The sequence below is a fragment of the Lissotriton vulgaris genome, chromosome 2_1, assembly GCF_964263255.1.
Source record: "Lissotriton vulgaris chromosome 2_1, aLisVul1.2, whole genome shotgun sequence".
NCBI classification, from domain to species: domain Eukaryota; kingdom Metazoa; phylum Chordata; class Amphibia; order Caudata; family Salamandridae; genus Lissotriton; species Lissotriton vulgaris.
In genome coordinates this window covers 2,068,290,946-2,068,315,394 of record NC_141687.1, presented here as the reverse complement: position 1 = coordinate 2,068,315,394, position 24,449 = coordinate 2,068,290,946, and the positions used below count along the sequence as shown (strand labels likewise).

The window sequence follows — 24,449 nt, the reverse complement described above, 5'->3', positions numbered from 1 at the left end:
AGACCTCACCTGCTACACATCCTTCGAGGCACAGGTGCTGTGACGTCTCCTGGACACATCACTGCCTTCCTGCAGGTTTCTGACTACATGAACTGCCCCGCTATTCTCACATTACATTTCCAGGTACTGTCGTTAAAACTGCGTCATTGTCACTCCTCCTATGTCGTTTGGGAACTATTTTATTAATTTCTCATAAATCTTTTATTGTCCTTAACGACTGTTACCTGGCTACTGTTTGTGACGGGTTTTCCTTGGCTCTTGTCACCCTGCCCATGGTTGCCTGGTAACTTTGTGATACTCCCTTGAGTCTACACTACCTCCACGTTCCGCTCCTTACGTTGTGCACGCTGTGTGTTGATATGCCAGCAGCCATTTTGAAGCAGGATTTTCTCCCTGCTTTGCTGGGATTCGCGGAAGTTAATTACGTGCTGCAGGAGTTTGTTGTTCCTGTGACGATGAGCACGCCATTTCGGATGCTCTCCTGCGTTTGTTTTCACATGGTGATGAACATTTTTTCATTTTGAACGCAGGTAGGAGGACCTGTTCATTTTCGGTGACATGCAAAGAGGGCCTGTTCCTTTTCGGTGACATCCACACCTTATCTTTAGTACAATTGTATTCACTTGATTCAGTGACGGGCACACTTTGACTGCCCGTCCAGGTGCCTCTCAATTTGTTACCTGTTTACATTCGCAACTCATGTTGGTCACTCTCCTATAATTTCATTTCATGTGCAAACTAATGAAAAATTGTGCTTTATGGCATCATTTGCTTGCTTCACAATACTGTTCCACTGTTTAACCCAGGGTATTTACCTCAGTGCGTAGTACAGTATCTCCACTGTTTTATGTAGTGTTGCTGCATTGATACTTTCCTTAGACAGTTTTTTTTATCTGTATATTATGACAATGCAGTTTGACCCTCCTTCAAATTCTTACAAAACAAAGAACCACCCATTCCTTGGACAAAGTGGAAGGAGGAGTTCATCACTTATTTAAAAGCTATCAATGAAGAACGCATGTCTGCTGAACGAAAGAAGTGAACATTTTTCTCCATTGTTTGGGATCTGAAAAACAGGTAGTCTATAGGACTCTTCCTCCTGCCCCGATCTGGAGGTGATCACAATGTTTATGACGAAGCCATTGTATGCATTAAAAATTGGCTTATACCTACCACCAGTGTGGCTCTCAATAGGTATACATTTTATACTAGAGCCCAGGAAGAGGGAGAGAGCTTTGATGAGTTCCTGACTGCTCTCCGTGGTTTGTCTTTACGTTGCAATTATGGTTTGATTACTGATGAGATGATCAGGGACCAAATCATTGTTCACTTTAGGAGTAAGAAGGTACAGGAACAACTTTGGGTAATGGGTGATCCCAACTTAGAGGCTGCCATCAGTATGGCTAAAGCAGTGGAACAATCTGAGAAATGGAGGAAGTCTCTTAACAGAGAGTCTAAATCTCAGTCTTCCAGTAAAGTTAGCAGTGTCAATCCCGGCACCTCCAAAGATCTATCCAACTACAAAAGTAACCCTAAGCATACATTTTTTTATTGCCATAGATGTGGGAATCCAGGTCACTTAGCATCCTTCTCACATTGCCCTGCCATTGGCAAAGAATGCAGTAAGTGTGGGCGTTCAGGCCTTTTTTCTAAAATGTGCAAGGAAACTAGGAAGAGTGTTTCAGACAGTAGGAAGAATAATATGTCGTCCTCCAGTTTTTCCAAAGGGAAATTTTCTTGTGTCTCTTGCGATCTGTCCTGTTGTGACCACGCCCAGGGTGATTTAAAATCTGGCATCCTTGTTTCCATCCAAGACTCCTTTGACGTCTCTGGTGCTGATAAGATTGTTCCCCTCCCCACTCCTCCCCCCCTCACCCCCACCCCCTCACAAAGTCTTGTATACATTTTTGGTAAGGAACTGGAACTAATGGCAGACTCTGGGTCACCTTGGACCTTCATCACTAAAGATTACTGCCTAGAGTCTCTTGACCTGAACTCGTTGTGCAAACCTGACATTATAGCACAGAATTATGATGGTTCAAATATTGATTTCATGGGTTTCAAGGAAGTGTGTATCGAATTCAAAGAATGTACTGCTATGACCAAATTCTATGTACCTTTTAAATGTGTTAATGTTTTGGGGTGGTGGGACCAGACAAAACTTGGTTTTGTATTGAATTTCAGAGACAAGGATCCTGTGTCCGTCCTTGCTTTAACTTCTACCTGTACTGACTTCACAAAATTGTTTCCTAATGTGTTCTCTGATAAACCTGGAACACTTATTGGTTTCAGCCACAGGATCAAGGTCAAGGAAGGTTCTCTACTGGACAAACAGAAGCTAAGGGGTGTTCCCCTCAGCATTAGAGCTGAGTTAAAGAAGATGCTGGATGATATCGTGGGTGGTGACATGATTGAAGAAGTTAAGTCATCCAAATAGATTTCCCCCATCGTTTTAGCTCAAAAGCCCAACAAAAGTATTAGATTGTGTGTTGATATGAGAGCATTAAATGCCAATTTGGTTGCGGATTGCCACCCCTTCCTAATATTAACAAGATGGTGTGCATGTTGGATGGTGCCTGCATCTTTTCCACCCTCGACCTGCGGTCTGCATACCATCAAATTGAACACACTGGGGATTCCAAACATTTTACCGATTTTATTACACCCCATGGGTTATTCCAATTCAAGAAGATGCCTTTTGGTCTAGTGTGTGCCGCATCAATGTTTCGGAGGGCCATGTACCACATTTTTAAGAATGTCCTTAATTTTGTGAAGTGCTTCCAGGATGATATCCTTGTCTTCTCTAAGAATGAGCAGGCTACAAAGTGTGCCTTTTTCTGCAAATCAGTGGAATATCTTGGTCATACTCTTTCAGGCGATGGTGTGGTACCCAAAAAGTCCTTAGTGGACGCCATCAGTTATGCCCCTTCTCCTGACAATAGAGAGAAACTTCTCTCTTTTGTGGGCCTGTGTGAGTATTCTAGTGAATTCATACAGAATTTTGCCACCAAGATGGAGCCCCTCAGAGAGTTGACCAGGAAGTTTTCTGAGTTTATTTGGTCAGGAAGATAAGAAACAGCTTTCAAACAAATCAAAAACGAGATTATCAATGCTCCCACCCTTAAGTTCTTTTGTCTTAACAGAAAATGCATTATTACTGTTGATACCAGCCTTTATGGTTTGGGGAGTGTGCTTAATCAATGCTTTGGAAAGGATGAATGGTGTGTAGCTTTTGCTTCTAGGATCCTTTCTGCTACTGAGAGAAAGTATGCTCAAGAGAGAATTATTTGCATCCATCTGGGACTTTGAACATTTCCGGAACTAAGTGTGGGGCAACAGATTTATACTTTGGACTGATCATAAGCCCCTAATTGGTATCTTATCTCCGTGGGGAGGATGGAACTCTACTGCTCACATACCTCGCCACACATCCAGGTTACAGGAATACGATTTCGAGGTTGTTTATGTACCCGCCAGGAGAAATGTTACTGCTTATTTTCTATTTAGGTTGCCCTGTTCTGATGTGTGCATAACCGATGACAAATGAGAGGTGGACTTTGTTGCTACCATCAAAGATTTTGTCTCTCCTGAGTTTGTGTGTTTGTCATAGTCTGAGTGGGTAACGGAGACGGATAAAGATCCTGTGTGTCAACTGGTTGTTGAGTGTTTGAGAAAGGGTTGGCCCAAGGAAAGATCCGCCAGCGCTTATATTGCCCCTTATTGTCATGTCTCCGAAGAGATTGAAGAACATGGTGGATTGCTTTTTAAAAGCGAAAAGATCATCCCTCCTGCCTCTATGCAGAACAGATTTTGTTTTTGCTCCATGAGGGACATCTAGGTATGTCCTCTAAGAAACGCCTTATCCGGGCCAATTTATTGTGGCCTGGGCTCGACAAAATGGTCGATAGAGCTGCAAGAGAGTGTCCCGACTGCATCAACAGTGCTAAAATACTCCAAGTTTCCTCAAACCAGTCTCTTGGCCTGAGTGTCCGTGGCAAAAGGTGGCTTTTGATATATCTTTCGGACACTTACCTTCAAATGCTCGTTTCGCCCTTTTCATGGTGGACTACCACTTTAAGTGTCCAGCAGTAAAGTTTTTGGCTAACGCCTCTACTCTGGTCATTGTGTCTTTTTTCAAAGTGTTTTTTGCGCGTGAGGGCTCCCCTGAGGTTCTCGTGATGGACAACGGAGTACAAATCACGGCACAAGAGATGAAGAGTTTCCTCCATATGTGTGGAATCAAGCATGTGACCACTGCCCTGTACGAACGGAGGGAGAATGGCCAAGTAGAGTGGTTCAATCGGGTTCTTAAGGACAGTATTCAATCAGCTTACAAGTCTAACGAACCCTGGAAGGATGTAGTAATAAAAAGGTTGTGGATGAACCACATCTCACCCCACTCCGTGACTGGGGTGAGCCCTTTTAGGCTTTTGAAGGGCAGAGAACCTAGTTCAGAAGTTTGCCCATGGTAGATCAAGAGAATGAACAAGGGTAATGAAAGCATTGATTTGAATCTTGTCGCTAAACGTGTGGAAGGAAAGCAAAACAAGATGAAAGAATTGTTTGATCCTAACATGAAGGTGAAAGTTCCTGATTTTGTTATGGGTGACTGGGTTAGGATTAAGAAAACAGTTTTTTTAGCTAAAGGAGTTTCTAAGTTAGTCATCCTATTAAGATTGGAAGAGTTTGTACGAATAGCGTCATTACTCAGGATGGCAGGGTTTGAAAATGTAAGGAGAGTTGCTAAATGCAAGCCTTTTGGATTTAGAACTGACAGTGAAAAAGCTTTACCATCGCATTACATCTCTGATTCCAATGTTAGCTCTCCTAGACTCACCCAATCTGTGGCATCCAGAGTCAAGAGTAATAACAGGCCTAAGTTGTTGCCTGCAAAATACTTGTCTTAATTTTAAGTTGTGACCTGCAAGATACTTGTCATATTCGTTTTGTGCTTTTCCTTTTGTTTTGTCAGGGGTGAGATGTGATACATTCTCCCTTTTCCTTATCCTCCTTTTCCTTTCCTTTTCCCCTTGTGCTCCGTCTTTTGCTTGGAACATGGAACCTGTGCCTTTATTGTACAACCTGTGTTCCATGTTCTAGAGCCCCTATTTTCAGTTACTGCCTTACCTTGCTGCTGTTATGATGTACTGTGCCTCTACCGAATAAACTTCTAAATTCAACCATCTACTGGAGTCCCTCGTCTTTACCAGTGGTGACGTCCTACCAAAGACCTCGCCTGCTACACATCCTTCGAGGCACAGGTGCTGTGACGTCTTCCGAACACATCACTGCCTTCCTGCAGTTTTCTGACTACATGAACTGTTCTGCTATTCTCGCATTACATTACATAAAATGCTGTTTGTTGTTAACGTCAACCGGCCCATCATCTTCAGATTGTATTTGCCACTTATAATCATAATATAATTCTCATACTCCTATACAGATTCATTATGTTTTCTTGTCTCTCTTAAATGCTTTTGTTTACAAAGAAGCAGAAAATCTGTATGTTAATTAAAAAAAAGACAACTACCTGAAGGAGTGACTATGCTAGTAATGTGTAGTACTAAGCAGTCAATCAAATTGAGCTACAATCTTTGAACCAGTGATACATATATCTGAAGAGATTGCTTTTAATAATTCAACATAGGGTGATCCATGAGCATTTTTTGTGGAAGCCTTTCAAAGCCACTAAATTTTGGTACATTTTTAGAAGTATTTCCAATTTTCTTTTGTTAATATAAATTCAAAATCCTTACTGTATGAACAGGTTTCAAAACTGGTAGGATTGAGGACTGCCCCAATATTGCAAGATAAATATTTTGTGGCGACTGTGATCAAGCGTAGAGCTAAAGGCTTCAGTAGCTTCATTATACAGGCATAGTGTCTCTCAGCCGTGATTAATCCTGGAATTTGGTGTTATTTGTTTCACAAAAGCCAGGATCTGTGATTGTCTCGTCAGTCATTCTCTTGGAATAGTATACTGTAATCCTTTTCTGCCAGTGCCTCTAACATTTAAATTAAAACAGCTAAACTACAATTTCTTCGATTGAGAAAGCCAACTTCTAAAACAGATATTGGGAAGGCAAACGCACAGCTAACGCCATAGGAAGTTATTCTGCTCTTAATCATCTTTATTAGTTAATAACGTGGGGGTTACTTACAGAGTAGATGCTCCCTGAATGTGATCAGATGATTCAATAAAGGCCACAAACTCAATATTATAAGAGGATATATGCCTAAATTGTATGATGGGAGAGATTAAGGATAAGAGGACAGATCCGTTCAATACATGGAACTAGGAAATCTAGGACAAAGCAGTACTTCTCATTTTATTGAGTTGAGTATGTTATGCAGATTTGTAGAGCACACTATCACCAGCAAGAGTATTCCTGCCTGGAGCAGGTGTGAGTCTACCCTACCCTAGTTTAGCCACACCTAGGGTCTAGTGTGACTATTCCAAAAGCCAGGTCTTCAGTTTTTTGCGGAATTGAAGACTCTTATGTATAGCAGGAGGTCATTCCTCAGCTGAGGAGCGATTTGAGAGAAGGATCAACAGCTGTAGTCCAGATGAGCAAAAGTGTCTGGTTGCTTAGACGTTGCTAAAACATTAATCGTTTGTTCCATTTCAAAAGAATGTGACTTAGATGCTGACTCATTTGATGTTGTGCAAAGCATAGTGATTTGGCAATTTCATATGTTACTAGTTTTTTGGTCAGTAGACTTTTTGAGAGACTGCATGAGAGACATTTGTGCAACCAAAGAATCTAACAAAATCATAGGCGAGTCAACTTGAACAAACCAGAGTCTCATATAGCTCACTGAGGTTGTTAAGATTGAATGTATTGACTGCATTGTATTTGGGAGAAATCTATGTGAGGCTTGTAACTAGCTCACAATCTTCCTGGGTGTGAGTGTTTGATTGGTTCAGATGCTCCGTCCATCACCACTTCCTTTTGTACCGCTTTGTTAGCCATAAGTTGGCAGGGTATGCTCAGACGTGAGTTCCTTGCTCAATTTGCCACTTGATTCAAGCAAGCCTGGCTGAAGACGGCTGTAATGCCAGAAACCGGTCCTAGGAAGCTTGAGTCCGGTCCAGGGAAGGCGTAGCTTGGCAGTTCGGGATGGACTGTTCCAATGAGGATTCAGACTGATTTGCATATGGCCATGTTTGAACTGGGTGGCAGAGTGGGCTAAAGAACGGTGATGGATTAAACCCAGATCTGTGGACTGGGTGTGAGTGTTTGATTGGTTCAGATGCTCCATCCATCACCACCCCCTTTTGTACCACAATCTTCCTATGGCAGATGGATGCAGTGCTTGCCATATTTGTTTTGACAATCAGCACATCTGTTTGTGCTTTTTTTGTCCTGTGCGAGTGTCTGGATAGGAGGTTGAGGATAACTTATAGAACCTATATCAGGGCTAAGCTAAGAAAAAGCAGGCACTAAGGTAGCAGCAGGAATCACAACTCATTCCTTTGGTTGTTATCGCCAGTTCAAATAGGGCTAGTTGTTAAGTCTTTCTTGTGTATAAGAAGAAAAAAAATGTTCAGTTTTGCGGTTTCTGACTGGAGGATCCAAGTTTGTACTTCAATTAGGTGTAGAACTGAATGCAGATCATGACTTTTGATCTGGGCTCACTACATTAACTAATACATTTCCCATCTGGCCTTCTCAACCCCCAACTAGTGCAACATGACCAGTAAAGCCATTGAAAGGTTGAAAGTGTAGGGGGGCAACTGTGACAAGTAGGCACACTGATAGTAATCAGATCCTGACCACCCAGGCCCTCAGTTCCCTCCATATCGAAAGATTGGGATTGACTAATCTCATATAGATAATTTTGCTTAAATTCAGACAAAGCATCAATAGGCCACCTTGTTCATTGGGTTTGCGGCTTCATTTGCATTCTTTACTTCTGTGCCTGGACTGCTCCTGGTAGTACTATTCATGCTATTACTTACACGTCAATGACACGTTATCCCATTTTATGGAAGAGAACCATTAATTACATCAGACACAGATGGGTTTCCACCCACAGCACTGCATTGAATCTGCTCTCCTGGTGGTCAACGAGGAGCTTAAAAGCATCCTAAACCAGGGGGGCTCGACCGCAATTCTAATCCTAGATTTACACACTGATTTTGACACCGTATACCACCATATTCTATTAGGAAGCCCTAGAATGACTCACCTCTGCCTGACAGATTGTTTCAAATCATGGGCACAGCATGTCTCTCCAACTCTATGCCAGCTATATGCCAAATCCCATAGGGCTCATTGCTCAGCCCCATGTTGTTCAACGTTTATATGCGCCCGCTGGCGAAAATCATACACAAGTTTGAGCAGTCTGTCCTCTCCTATGCTGATGACACACAGCTGGTGGTCTTCTTTGCGAATGGCATTAACTCGAAACACAATGAACTATTGCCTGTTCTGGAAAAGGTCTTGAACTGGATGGCCAACTGTTGCCTAAAATGAAATGGCGTTGCAGCAAACAAGTGATGGATGGAATGCTGACAATGCAAACATTCTCCCCAGTCAAAGGATCTGGGATAAATCCATCGTTCTTTTGCCCACTACGCCACCCCAGTTTGGACCCAGCCATATGCAAATCAGTCTTGACCCTGTGCCTCATGGGAACAGTCCAGATCGAACTGCAAGGCCAGGTCCTTCCTGGACCAGAAACAAGCATCCTGGGACCAGTTTCAGGGTATGTCACCCTTCTTCAGCCAGATTAGCTTGAATCCAGTGGCACAGTGAGAAAGGGACCCACGTCTGGCCATATCCATCCCACTTAGGGCGAAAAGTGTCACAGCAAACAAATGATGAACGGAATGCTGACAATGCAAACATTCTCCCCAGTCTAAAGATCTGGGATAAATCCATCGTTCTTTTGCCCTCTGCGCCACAACAGAACTGATGATCCTGTGGAATAACCATGGTCCCAGGCCTGTGATTAGTTGGCCAAAGGACATGATAAACCCTCCTGTCCCCAAATCCTCCGTGAAGAACCTGGGCATGTGGCTTGACAAATCACTAACAATGTACGATTAAGCTAATAAACTAGAGGCCACATTCTTTGGCCTTCTTAGAATGATCTGGAAGATTATTGGACTTATACTAGAGCACCTAAAAAGAATTGTGATTCAATCCCTGGTGGTGTTCCTCCTCGATTATGTCAATTTCCTTTATTTGAGTTCACCAAAATATATCACAAATAGACTGCAGGTTGCACAAAATACGGCGGCCAGGTTACTCCTTAAAATCCCAAAACATGAATCCGTATAGGCGTCCCTGAAACAGCTTAACTGGCTGCCCATTGATGCCCGGATCAAGTTTAAATCACTTTGTTTGGCTCAAACAGCAATGAATGGCAGGGGCCCTTTTAAATTAAGATACCTCATCTCCCCATATGCACAGACACAGATCTTTTTCATACCTGGTCCCAAAGCTTTGGAACTCTATGCCCCGGGAACTGAGAATGCTTGAAGAGGACCTCAGCTTTAGGAAGAAGCTTAAGGCATGGCTGTTCCCACATTAACCTCCATTCACTCACCCTTGCTCGCAGCACTCTCATTCAGCGCTGGGAAGCCCTTGGTCAGCCATGCACTTTACATAAAAAAAACATAGACAAACATAAACATACTGGCATTACTGAAGCTGTGCGTTTGGGCCTGATGTCAAAGATAGACCCACTGATATTTGTACTTAACCACTATCTCCACTGCTTTGGTTTGTGTAATGACTGTACTTTTACCAAGGTGGAAAGCTTTAAGATAATGACATAACAACCCATTTCCCACCTTGGTTCATACATTTATACTTCATGCAATCTATTGTTGCCCATATCAGCAACAGCCTCAGTCACTGTACACCAGTAGAGAACAAATCCTGCTGGTTGGACCTATTCCGCTCTACACGGCTAAACAAAACTTTCAGACATTTAGACTCCTTGACACTTTTAAAATTCAGCTCAAATCAAGACTTTTGTTCCAATTTTGTCTGGTTCAGGCCACTATTCAGGATGAAAGGTCTGTAAAATCAAACCTCTCCCAATGGCTGCCTACTTGAGATCAGTGGACCTTTTTGAGCCCATAGGTAACCACTCCGATCAACCCAACAAACCCTCTTGTGCCAGCTGTCAGCGACAGATCTGCTACAACTTGCTATCATTCTGTATTTGTCCTTCTAACTTCTCAGGAGGCACAGTAGAGAGTTACACTCTACATGCTTAGTGGAGCTGGGCTCCGTGCCCAAGTTCCGACCTACAATTATACAGAAACAAAGGTCCTTAGCTTATATAGGATCAAGAAGAGAATAAAATATAGGCCAAAATAGGTGACTATATTTATCCACTGCCCAGCCGGACTGGGTTTTTTATTTTTCAATCAATGTAAGCAATTTAGGAAAATTGGTTGTAAGGCACAATCCTGTATCATACTGGAGGGAAAGAAAAACCAACATAAAGGGGAGTTACAGGCAAAACATGAGCATAGTTGGCCACTTTTAAATCAGTGTCACATTAAAGTATTGCCAAAGAAGTGCTAGACACAATAAGATTAAACGTAATAGTCGGCTTGTGAAAGCACTGTAAACAGTCGACGTTTTGAACCCTTATGCTCTATATTAGTGGGACCATCATCAGGACTGACAATATCAACATTTGCCTACCTGGCACAATTATAAAACAACCGCCCTGTCTTATGGGCTGTGGCCCTAGATATGAGTAGAGGATTTGGATGGAGTTGTAATGCAACCCGCCTGGGTTGTTCGGGTGCGTCTCCTTGGGGCTTGTTGATGTTCCGGACAGTGTTAGGTAAACTGTTGAGCCGGAACGAATTCCTTTCATTAAACTGTATCTCATGGGTTAGAAGTTTCTTTTTGTTAAAGTGTAGCGCAGCACACTTCGCATCACAAAATTAAAACCAGCTTGTGCCAATAAGCGCAGACTGATTTCACTTTGAACGTTGCTCGGGGGCATACATTTGCACCTGAGCACCGATCAAGATACAAGAGATAGTGCTGGAAAGGGGACAGAGTTCCATTTCCAGCACTTCCTCTCCCTAATGAATCCCTGCTTGGGGATCGCTCCAGGACCACAATCCAAAAGTAGGGATCCACCTACTAGACACCTGGTGCTGTGCCCCTCCCCTAGGCAGGCGTTTGGGGTAGGAGGTGAGGCAAAAGCCTTAGCAGCTCATTCTGATCCATTACATGCAGGACTACAGCATCCAGTTTGCCTTGTGAACGAACGCCAGGCCTTATAGCAATGAAGAGGTACTGAGGTGGGTCATGTGGTGGTCTTGTCTACACATCGGGTGGCAAGAGAGGGGCCCAATCATCTACTTGCTCAAGTTTTTGCTCTGCAGTATCTAGACACTGCCTACTCACTTCCTAGTGTGGAAACAGCCTGGACAGGGCTGATTGGGCCCTTTTGTTCTCTCGCAGCTTGAATCAGCCCACGCCTCTTAGGCTTCTGAGCTTAGAGGCTAGATAAGGAGTGGGTACCAGAGCAAAGTGGTCACAATTGCTCTCCAGTGAAGGTCATTGAAAGCAGTATATTGTTGGTTGAGGAAGCAAGCTTTTATTGTGGTTTGGTGCAGAGATGCAAAACCGGAGTATCCTAGTAATTAATAGAATTCCATGGTATGAAGAAATGCCTCAGTTTACCTCACACTGAGTTAATTCAAAATATTGTGAAAAACGTCTGAAAGCTTGTTAAAAAATAGGAAGACCAATTGTACAGAATATGTGTTGCATGGCAATAAATCCCCACTCTGCTACTTCACCAGACCTATGGTATAGGCCCCTTTTCACCCACAATGATACTGATTTAAAATATTAGTGTTAAATAAATCTGAATTTACTTTAAAAAAAAAAAGACGAGACGTTTGGCAAAACAGGAAAAGTTGGATTAATTAAATGCTTTGGCCGGGAGTACAGATACAGAGGCAGGTCTGAGGACTATCTCAAAGTACAATCGATCTGAGCAAGGTTTTATACATTTATTTGCGTATCATAAAATATTTCCGTCTAGTCTATCCTTTTTTGGCAAAGAATGCGTGACTTGGCTTTGGAGTTCTAAATAAGCCAGCTAATAACAAATGCAGATGGACGTCGACCTTGTGCGGATACAATGGGGGCTAATGGATAATGTGCCCATATGTCCAGCATGAGAGGTGCATGATCACTGTGTATACTGTCTGTGGTATGTCCTGATTGGCAGTGCGTTCTTAACTTCATGTGGCATCTGACTACATGGTGCTTTTGGGAATGCATGAAATTCGATAATAGAGATGTGATTGCGTTCTTACATATGGATGTATCATTATTAACATTGTCATTGACTTTTTCAATATTAACATTAGCATGGTCTTTGATACTGGATTGTCCATTCAATTTAGGTAAATTTCTATTTTTTAGCAGCCCCTAATAGTTCATTATCCACTGACTGGGATATAGTGTCATGATTATTCCTCAAGCACAGGCAAGAGTACTTAATTGGGGGTTTTATTTTGTAAATTGAATCATTTTTTTTTCATTTGTATGAACTGTATTATTGTTTTTCTTCCAAAATTTGCTTAATGTATCTTCTTTTGTTGCAGCTATCTTATTTGAATGTGTGCAAACAATATACACTATTTACCCCAAATCAGATCTCTTTGAGAAGGCTGCCAAATGTATTGGAAAATTTGTTGTGTCTCCTAAAATAAATCTCAAATATTTAGGTAAGACTATAGGGTATCTTTACTAATCTAGTTGTGAATACTTGCTTTGATTCAAATGCCATTGCGTGGTGCTCTGCTGTAAGATTCTAACCCAGGTCATCTATCACAGGTCTAAAGGCTCTCACCTATGTAATCCAGCAAGATCCTAATCTGGCTCTTCAGCATCAAATGACAATAATTGAATGTTTAGACCATCCGGATCCCATCCTTAAAAAAGAGGTATCGTTATTGGTTAAATTGCCCTGTAATAAAACAATCCTTGACATTTGCTTTTCTATGTGTTATCTATGTATTCATCTAACGGTATAAAATAGTGGAGTACTTTGATGTACATCTACTTTTAGTTGCACAGGTTTGTTATGACCGGTAAATAGTCTTGCACCCCTGTATTTTAAAGAATGGACAACAATGAAGTGTCCAAGAAAATACAAATTGGTCACCTTTATCCTTTCTTTCTTCATTTTCATTGGTGATTAGGCAGGTTTGAAGTTCTGTCAGAGAGATTTTGCCCCAGGTAAACTACCACACTGGCCGTTTGCTTATCCTTCTAAAACCCTGACTTCTTCTTTCCTTTTAGTTTTAGACGCTCTGCCTGAAACCCAACTCAATGCAGATAATGCCCCCTAGTATGGAGTTGGGCAGAGCATGTTAGGGGTTTATAGCTTAATTTCAAAATCTCAGCTATTGATATTGAGCATTGTGCAGGTCTATTTCAAACACAGGGCCAAGCAGACCATGAAAAACAACAAGCAGGAGGTACAGAAATGTCTAATTCTGTTGTAGAAGCTGTGTGGTAGGATTAATAGAGTAGTTACCCGAACATTCTGTGAACATCAACATGCAGTCTATTCCCATATAGGAGTGGAAGGCTGGACAAGAGATACTAAAGTATCTGTCGCGGCTGGGCTAGCCGTCAATCGCCAACAGGGGGACGAGGACCTCCTGAACCAATTGATCTCCTACTAACAGCCCATGTCCTCCAGGCATGACTCCAACCAGCATGAGTCTGGCGGAGACCCAGCCCACGTTAAGACTCCCTTGAAAATTAGCCTTCAACGTATGCACCAGTCCAAGAACTCCGCAGCACCACATATTCAAAGTTAGGGTTCGAGTGTCTGACGCCCAGGGGTAGGGCCCTCCCGAGCAGAGGCCCCGTAGGACAAGGGTGGCCGCCTGGATCTTGAGTGTCTATTGCCCCTCCGCTGCTGACCCCGGGGATCCCTCCGGGCCACCTCACTCAATGAGGAATCCAACTCCCTCCCAGGCGGGATGTGCACCCTCACCGGCACGTCTCATCCGTCCATTTGAAGACCTCCTCCGGAGTGTTGAAGAAGTGGGTGCGGAAACGGTAGACTACCCGCAGGCGAGCCGTAAACAGGAGGGAGTACGGGAGCTTGAGGTCTTTCCGACAGGCCTTCGCGTCCATGAACGACTGGCGTTGTTGTTGCGCTTGTTGCGTATAGTCAGGGTAGATGAGAATGTGCACATAGTTGTAGTACAAAAGTTCTTTGGCACGGGCCTGCATCAGTATGGCATCGCGGTCAAGATAATTCAGGAGATTCGCAATTACTGCCCGCGGGCGGGCCCCCGGTGGGGGTTTCTGCATGAATGCTCAGAGAGCCCGCTCCACGACAAAGCACTGGGACATATCCTCCGGAGGAAGCCAGCTTTCCAGCCATTGCGAGAGGAAGCGTTCCATGTTGCCCTCTTCACTGCCCTCCGGAAATCTTACGAATCGCAGATTATTGCGTCGGGCCCGTCCTTCCGCATCTTCGACTCGAAGCACCAGGCCTTTTTGGACAGTCTCCATGGTAGCCACCTTTTGCTTCAGTATCATGACGTCGTCCTCTACCCCGGAGATACGGGTCTCGGCTCCAGAGATTCGGGACTCTGTTTTGCGAAAATCCTGCTGCAATAACATAACGTCCAAACCCACTGCCCCGATCTTGGCATCCAACATGTCCCTTGATTGGGTGATAGCCGCCATGAGAGCTGCGTTGTCCGGTATGGCTTCAGATGGACCCCTGGCGGCCCCAGCCGACCCCCGGGCCGGTGAATTTATCAATGGGCCCATGCTTGGTCGTGCTACTGCCGCCCTTGTCTCTAGTCATGGCTGATCTCTGGGGTCCCTTCGCAGATCCGGAAATGGCCAAGTAGTACACCAAAGCGAATAGTGCTGCGGGACAGATCCACACAGTCCAATCTGAACCCCACACAGGCGCCTATGCAGTCGCCCTGGAGCCAGGGACGGCACCCAGGGGTCCAGTTACGTCAGAGGCCCCCTGCAGCGTGCGAATACTGTCCGGCTGTCCGCGGATGCAACCACTCTGCAAGAAAAGGGAGGTCCCCTTAAACTCACCCCAGGCTATCGATTTCAACTGCAGCAGCCACCACCCTCCGGGGCCTCGCAGTCCGACTGGCCACCGATGTGGGTAGCCCCCCGAGGGGGGGTTTTGGGCGCTCAGTACTGTTTATGGCAGAGAGGATGGGTTCCTCAACCCCTCCCCACACGTCCCGATTGTGTTGCAGATCCCCCTCTGCAGCCCTGGAGGTGGGGGGGGGCACCGCGTTGAGCTATCCAATCACCCCTGGCCGCTCCTTCCACGAAAGCACACACCACCGGGAAGCGTCCCGACGACCAGGAGAATATTGGGGGGGGGGGGACTGCCAGCAGTCCAATCACTCACGTTGCAGGAATCCCCCTCCGCCAATCCCCTCCGCCAAGACGCCAACCTCCGAAGAGCACAACGATGGCCAGGGGACTCCACTACGGGCTGCGGCGCCGCCTCTCCTCACCAGCGCGGTCCGTCCAGCTGCCGTGTCCCCTCCTCCAGGCTCTGTACCGGATACGTCATTGATCTACAGTCGACAGCCCGGCCACCGCCTCCAGCCCCCGAGATCTCCGGGGGGGCCGCAATCACTCTCGACACCTGCTGACGGGGTCAGCACTCGTCTCGTGACTCCCTCCGGGTGCCTCGATCGCGACACCCTGGCTCCTCCGCCAGCAGCTAGGCTGCATCCAACTAGGTCGCACTCCACACCGGGTCTGTTCTACCCGCCCCCGGGTGACTTGGGCATCGCAAACTCACACTGGGCGTCTCAGGGGTGTACTGGTGCTGCAGAGTCGCCGTTAGAATCTGTCAGAGGTCAGGAGAGCCAGGATAACTGTAGGATGTAAAGCGAGCTAGACGGAGCTCACTCAGCACACGTCCGCCATGATGGCTTGCTAAGCCACGCCCCGTAAAGTCAGATTTTAAGTCACAATTCTGAACATTTCATTTTTAGAAAGTTGCCATGTTCTTGTTGAAACAGTGTGTGTGCCTTCTGCCAGTGGCCTGGTTCCCATGACTGTGAATGGTCTGCTGTTTAGTTTTGTGTATTCATTCCAGATAATGACATAAACGGGGGTTCGATGTGGACAGCATTGGCCGTTCTTGTCAGGAAGGTTGGGAGGGACAGAAGTGTACCTAGCCCCACTTGCATTTCAAAGGGGTTTTCCTCCTGCCTTCACAAAGGAACCAGATGCTAGTCTTTTACCGCCCTGACATCTGGGAGCCTTGACAGGCTAATGGAAGAAAGTTCCGGAACCAGATGTGGGGGTATTTTAGGGAATATTCCACTTCAAAGACTGACACCAGGTATAAATATTGGACCTCCAAAGCAACTCATCAGTACACTCCTGGACCTGTGGGCATTACAGAAGAAGGGCTGGCTTGCTTTCCGGATAATTGCCCTGCTGCTTGAAGCCTGCCTTGCTCCCCAGAGGACTGCCATGCTGCTTGAAAACTGCCATGCTCTCAGAATGATGACTGGATCTTCTCCCTTCATCCCAGGCTACCTGAGTAACTTGAAGGGTCAATTGGCTGACCTGCTGTCTGAACTACAGGGACACAACAAGCTCCAGAGACCTCACTGCAACCGTCCAGCTGCCCTTCTGCAACTGGATGCTGTTGGAGTGAGTCCTGGTTCAGTGGTTCAGAATAAGTGCCAACCCCCCAGGGCCTGGGCCCTTGGCTGACATCAGTTGAAGCTCCTCCAAGAATGAAAGGTAGAAACCCTGTAGTTTGGGCTGCTTGCACGGTGAGCAGGCCCGTTTGTGGTGAAACACTACCACTTGCGCCGACCAAAATGCGAAATTCCGGTGATATCTGCCCTTTACATCAAAAGCAACCATCCATGACGACCGGCATTGCAAGACATGCACTAGTACTACATAGTTTGTGTAGAAAAAGGAAATCCTGAAGTTTTTGGTCTCTATGTGACCATGAACGGACCCTTTCACGCTTGGCTCTGCCATCCATGTCGACCACCAGCGCGAAGCTCTGTTAAACCCGATTCTTCACGCTACAGCAACTGCCAGCACCGGGTGATCTGCTCTTCGCACTACATCAATGACCGACCTTAGTGACCACCGGTGCAAATCTCCAGCAACGACCATCTATGACACCTAAATGGATTTTTGCAATAGAGTGACGACCGTCTGCTACGCTCTCCCGGCGCCTTGCTACCTCCTTCACTGCGATCAGAACTCTTCATGCTGGATTTTGAGAAGGTAACATTTTAAGCCAGACTAACTTGGGCCCTGTATCTGGCCCGTGCACCATCACGATCAGCCTGTGCTAGTGACTTCCCCCTTTTGTACAGAGGTGCACAAGCAATCTGGCAGTGAAAGTATAAGATAAAGGTTGCTCTCTCGTTTTAGAGTGACCTAAGAGGCCATTTCCCCCCAAAGTGAACTCCAGCCTACACATGATTTAATTTCTGTGGTCACTATATTGCCATTTGAACTAAAGTACTCATACGTATGAGTGATGTTTTTCCATCATTATGTAGGGTAACTGAGCTTCAGCCTTTATCAAAACAAGAATCCTTCTTACAAATCTAAAAAATAGAGTGTTGAGGACAAATTTTCAAATCATGACTAAAGTGGATCTGAAATATTTGTAAATTGAACTATAGAGCTGGAAACTTTATTTCCAAATTCCCACTCTGTGTACATGCAGTCATCCGGAGTGTCTACATTATTACAATGATAGGATGAATGCTGTTTATGAAACTAATAAGCACTTTCTATCATTTATATCTGAATTAAAGGGCAGTGAGGTCACAGATGTAGAATTTTGACTCTAAGTTTTGAATGGAAATCATCAATGTGATTTATTAGCTTTCACCTCACTTTGTCTGAGACCAAGGACATATTCTACAAGAAAGCAGCATGCCACTGTCAGATACATGTAAAGCTATAGCACGAACACCAGTGCACATGTATATCAGGCATTACTTTGCAGATATTCATATGAGACAAATGGCAGCAGTAATGTAACTGTGACTAAGATATGTTTGTGATAGTACCCCCATTTTCCACCCACTTCTGTAAGGGAGGAATCTAGGTTTACAATCAATATATTAGTTTCATAAGAAATTGAACAACATTACTTACCTGCAAGAATACAGAAACATTGATACAGGTGCAGAGTGTACTTGCACCCGGAACACATGTATATTTTCTGTGAGTCACAAAACATTAACTAAATGACTAGAAAGATGTTCTCCAGCCAAGTGAATGAGACCACTTTGCAATTCACAAGCATTGTCCCTTGGAATTGACAATTCCCATGTGAAACATTTCAAACATCTGTTTGCACAGATGTGTATAATGATCATAGAATATATTGCAACAGAAATAAAACTGTATATATGCTCATCTCTTCTTAAGGCTAATGAAAGGACAAGCACTAACCAGAGTACACATGGGCAAATAGTTCCTACTTTGTGAAACACTAAGGATCTTGCTGAGATTTGCTCTTTTGCGGGAGTGTGCTTAATTTATGTTGGCTGTCTAAGTGCTTTGCCTGTGAGGCATTCTTGTTTTGTTCTTGTACAGATGTCATATTTTTATGTGTGCCAATGAATTTGTGACCACAAAAAGCTTTTTAAATCAGGCCCAAGAGCATTAGCTGGCTTGAAATCAATTTTTATATTTAATTGTGAATTGTGTAATCATTCTTTGTTTTGGACGAAAATGTAACTGCATTATTCCTTTTACAGACATTGGAACTTTTGTACAGAATTACTAATGGTCAAAATGTAACAGTAATAGTGGAGAAAATGTTGGACTATTTAAAGCAAAGCAACGAAGAATATACTGTTATCAACCTGGTTGGTAAAATTGCTGAACTGGCTGAGAAATATCCTTTTTTTTTTACTCTTTAGGAATATCAACTTAGCACAATTGTTCTGTTTGTGCATTTTCATATTTACAATTAATCTTCTTGTATTTACGTTGTATATTAGAATTTACACAGTGCCAGCTCAGAAACCTTTAAGTTCTTGCTTTTTTCTTCTTCATTTCTGTTAAAAATGTAATGGCAGTGATTATACTAGTAATAGAGCCAATAATATGATGTTAGGAGAAATTGCCACCATCAGTTACGATCATGGATATCCTCATGTAAAAGAATTGTGTACTCAAAAGATTCTTTACAGATATGTTTTGCCTAGCAGTACCTTTTAATCTGCATGTATTTTTCACAAATACTTATTGACAGCCAACATCTCAAAAAACAACAATAAAATGTCTTCAAAACCAACAATAAAATGTATTTTAAAAGGCAAAGATATAGAACTAATACATCCCAATGTGTACAGGGTATCAGAAAGCATGCGGTAGCACAATCAAATCATGAGGTAACACAATCAACGCTACTGTGACCTTTAAAAAAATGATAATCAACAAATTATTATTTCCTGTAAAGAGGAGGACTGCAAGTGCAAATATTGAAAACACAATTTGATCATTTTAAAATCAGCAAAGACTCTAAAGCTTTTATGTTTGGACTTTCCATTTCTTTTGCCCCTCTCACTTACCTTTCCTCTTTTCTCTCATTCTCTCTCAGATTGCAACACTTTGTGTTATATGTGGTGTTTTGAATAACGATGTTATTCATTAAGCTGTAAAGCTTTTGATAATGTGCTAAAGCCAAAATGTATTGTACTTCACTATTCATAATAGGTAGTCATATTCTCAAGCACTAAGCCCAGAAAACTTGTGGGACACCCCCGCGCCGCACGGCCACCAGCTGCTGCGTGCTGCTGCGTGTGTTTCCCTCTGCCTGCCTTCTGCCTCGCCGCCGGCCTCGCTGACGCCTTGGCCGCTCCCCTCTGGTTTTCGCCAGTTGTTTTTGCCCATAATTTGTGCTTGTTTTCTTTGTGCCGTCTGATCGCTTTTTTTAGCTGTTTTCCTTTGTTTTGCCCGTCATTTGTGCCTGTATTTCCATGTGCCGTAACATCGTTTTCCTCTCTGTTTTTCCTTTATTTTGCCCTCCATTTGTGCCTGTTAATGTAATTGTATCCTCTGTGCCGTGTCCAGTTTCCTTCCTGTTTGCCCGCCTACCTCGACGCCCTCCGCTCTCCCTCCCCGCTCCCCGCTTCCCGCCACCGCCTGTGGCCCGCACCTTTTCTCTTCTGTTCCCTCGCCGCTCCCGCCTCCCAGCTACACCGCCCACCCGCGCACTTCGCCTTAAATGGCGACCGTGCGAACGCGCAGCGGTCACGCGCAGCGGGCGCGCCGATTGTGCGCCGAAGGCAAGCCCGTCTGCGCCCGTCCGCGACCGGATCGCGCCCAGCGCCAGGACCCCTGGCCAACAAAGACCCCGACCGACCCGCCTGACGTACTCCGCCGCCACCCTCATCGCACTCAACACCGGCCGACTCCCAGAATGCCATCAAGCCACTCCACGACGCACCCACGGACCTTTCAGCTGCCACGCCTGCAAATTCACCTGCATCCGGACCTGCCTCGCTCCAGCACCCGCCAAGTCGAACACCAGCAGCACCCACCTCAAATGCATCCTGCTCAACACCCGCTCCGTCCACAGACACGCCATCGAACTCTGGAACCTTCTAGACACCACAGCCCCTGACGTTGCCTTCCTCACGGAGACCTGGATGAACGCCTCTTCAGCTCCCGATATCGCCATCGCTATCCCAGAGGGCTACAAGATCATCCGGAGGGACCGCAACGCCAACCAGATGGGAGGAGGCATCGCCATCATCCACAGGAACACCATCCGTCTCACGACCAGCACCGACAACACCCTGACCACCGCCGAACACCTACACTTCCAGATCCACACCAGCCCGAACACCACCCTCAGAGGCACCCTGATCTACCGACCCCCTGGACCACGCACACAATTCAGCGAGGACATCGCCGACTTCGTCAGCCCGCATGCCCTCCCCTCCGCTGACTACATCCTCCTGGGGGACCTCAACTTCCATCTGGAGAACAACAACGACCGCAACACCAGCACCCTGCTCGACAACCTCGCCAATCTTGGACTCAAGCAACTGGTGTCCACTCCCACCCACCTCGCCGGACACACACTGGACGCAGTCTTCTCCTCCAGCCCAGACATCGACTTCAGCCACGCCACAGAGCTTCAATGGACGGACCACAGCTGCGTCCACTTCACCTTCAAGAGAACGACGACCCACCACCACCAGCAACAGGCCGCCCGCAGAAGCTGGAACAAGATCACAGCAGACCAGCTCGCCACCTCCCTGAGCCAGCACCCTCCTGCCAGCTCAGCGAACCCCAGCCAGGCCGCCGACAACCTCACGAAGTGGATCAGCAACTGCGCGGACGAGCTCGCCCCGCTGAGGACCCCGCCCAGCAGACCCGGCAGCAAGAAAGCCCCGTGGTTCACCGACGAACTCAAGAGCTCCAAGAAGAACTGCCGAGCCCTCGAGAAAGTCTGGAGAAGGGAACCTACACCGGACAACAGGACCTCCCTCAAGCTTGCCACCCGGAAGCACCACCAGCTGATCCGCGCCGCCAAGAAAACAGCATTCAAGGACCGGCTGGACAACAACGCACACAACTGCAAAGAGCTCTTCAACATCGTGAAAGAGCCCTCCAACCCCAGCGCAGGAAACAACGACATCACCCCATCGCAAGACCTCTGCAACTCCCTCGCTTCATACTTCCACAACAAGATCGCGGACATACACAACAGCTTCAACAACCAACCAACGCACACCATGACCGAACAACCACCCCCCACCACCACCCTCCACGCCTGAACCCCGATCAGCACCGAAGACACCATCCGCACAATGAACTCCATCCACTCCGGATCACCGACCGACCCCTGCCCTCACCACGTCTTCAACAAGGCCGACGCTGTCATCGCACCCCACCTGCGGGACATCATCAACACCTCCTTCGACACCGCCTCCTTCCCTGAGAGCTGGAAACACGCCGAACTCAGCGCTCTCCTCAAGAAACCAACAGCGGACCCCACCGAACTCAAGAACTACCGCCCCATCTCGCTCCTCCCGTTTCCAGCCAAAGTCATCGAGAAGACCGTCAACAAGCAGATGGCCGCCTTCCTCGAGACGAACGGATCCCTCGACCCCTCACAGTCCAGCTTCCGAGCCAATCACAGCACCGAGACCGCCCTCATCGCCGCCACCGATGACATCCGAGCCCTGATGGACAATGGAGAAACAGCGGCCCTCATCCTCCTAGACCTCTCCGCGGCATTCGACACTGTCTGCCACCGCACCCTAGTACAGCGCCTCAGCAACGCTGGAATCCAGGACAAGGCGCTGGAATGGATCATCTCCTTCCTCGACGGAAGAACACAGAGAGTCCGCCTACCACCGTACAAGTCAGAGGCCTCCGAAGTCATCTGCGGCGTCCCTCAAGGGTCATCTCTGAGCCCCACCCTCTTCAACGTCTACATGAGCCCCCTCGCGGCCATCGTACGCAAACACAACCTCAGCATAATCTCCTACGCCGACGACACCCAGCTGATCCTCTCCCTGACCAACGACCCCGCCTCCGCCAGAGCCAACCTGCACGAAGGGATGAAAGAGGTAGCCGAGTGGATGACGACCAGCCGCCTGAAACTGAACTCTGACAAGACGGAGGTCCTCATCCTGGGCTCTTCACCCTCCGCCTGGGACGACTCCTGGTGGCCCCCTGCCCTGGGCACCGCACCCAAACCGACAGACCATGCACGCAACCTGGGCTTCATCCTGGACTCCTCCCTCTCCATGACCAGGCAAGTTAACAACGTCTCCTCGGCGTGCTTCAACATCCTACGCATGCTACGGAAGATCTTCTGGTGGATCCCCACCGAGACCAGGAAGACCGTCACCCAGGCCCTCGTCACCAGCCGACTGGACTACGGCAACGCCCTCTACGCCGGTACCACCGCCAAGCTCCAGAAGAGACTCCAGCGGATCCAGAACGCCTCAGCCAGACTCATCCTCGACATCCCACGAACCAGCCACATCACCGGACATCTGAGAGACCTTCACTGGCTCCCCGTCAGCAAAAGAATCACCTTCCGCCTCCTCACCCACGCACACAAAGCCCTACACGACCAGGGCCCGAGCTACCTCAACAGCCGACTCAACTTCTACGCTCCCAAACGCCACCTCCGATCAGCCAACCACGCCCTCGCCGCCGTCCCCCGCATCCGAAGAGCGACTACGGGAGGAAGGTCCTTCTCCTACCTGGCCGCCAAGACCTGGAACTCCCTCCCAACCGACCTGCGCCTGACCCAAGACCACCTCTCCTTCAGGAAGAAGCTGAAGACCTGGCTGTTCGAGCAGTAGCGCCCCCCCCCCCCCCCCAGCGCCTTGAGACCCTAGGGTAGGTAGCGCGCTACATAAGTGTCTCTGATTGATTGATTGATTGATTGAAAGTGGTGGTGGGACATCATATGTTGTAGTTAAGATGACTAAACAGAAGGCACACTAAGAACAACAAAACAGTTGCAGTAGAGCAACAGAGAATCCAGTACATACTGATATCTAACTCTCTTCTAGTTCCATTCATTATATCATGTCACAGTATTTAAACAGATTTTAAACTGCCTCTTCAATCTGTTATCACTGTTGGTGAATATCTGATAGAGACACCTAGCCACAGATTCCTAACCATGGAACTTCCAGGCGTCACAATGGATCCGTAATATTTTTCTTAGCAGTACTCCACGTGACTTCATCCGCATCTTGTTTGTTGTGACGTCCGCATCGTCAATATAACCGCCACTCCTGCGCACTGACATCAGTTCTTTTCTTTCCGCACAAGCCCGCGCTGATCTGTAGAAGAGAGCTACCCCCTATCAATTTTTGACATACTTTTTTCGACACTTTGTCTACTTCTTTTGGTGTGTAGGATGTCAAGTAAGAAGACCTCGGGGTTCAAGCTGTGTGGCGCCTGTCACTGCGCCATGTCGGTCACGGACCCTCACTTAGTGCGTTTCTTGTGCCTGGAGTGCGACCATGACTCAAAAGTCGTGCTCCGACTGCCAGGCCAATGCGCCGAAGACTTTGCGGGAGCAGTCCCTAAAGCTGATCGTGGTCCAGTACTGCAGAGGTCGTCTCATCTGTCTTGAACCCGGTCCAGATCTCGGTAGAGAGGAAGGTCTGAGCACCACTCTGGTGAATAGAAGTCCTCTTCAACAAAGAGTTTGAAGCTAGATAAGAGGCGCCACAAAAAACACAAGAAGTTGCAGGGTGCTTTAACTTCACCCCGCCCTTCTCACGATGTTGCTGAGGAACCTCAGCGTATGAGGCACCTCCGCGGAGCAGGTGCCTGAGTCGGCTCAATGTTTCCCTGCCTTTTCAGGACTGGGGGCAACCCCTGCCCAGCTTAAGGAGTTCTATGACACCATGTGCGCCATATTTGGGTGGCCTGACC

At 46.5% G+C, this 24,449-nt stretch overlaps 1 protein-coding gene across 1 annotated transcript in view; it reads left to right on the top strand.

Annotated features, from left to right (window-relative positions):
• The window catches only part of AP4E1 (adaptor related protein complex 4 subunit epsilon 1), a 321,681-nt gene that overhangs the window by 114,488 nt on the left and 182,744 nt on the right, over positions 1-24,449 (top strand). Inside the window, 3 exon segments of the mRNA XM_086958294.1 lie at positions 12,608-12,730; positions 12,840-12,949; positions 18,779-18,918. Coding sequence (XP_086814420.1) covers positions 12,608-12,730; positions 12,840-12,949; positions 18,779-18,918 — 373 coding nt within the window.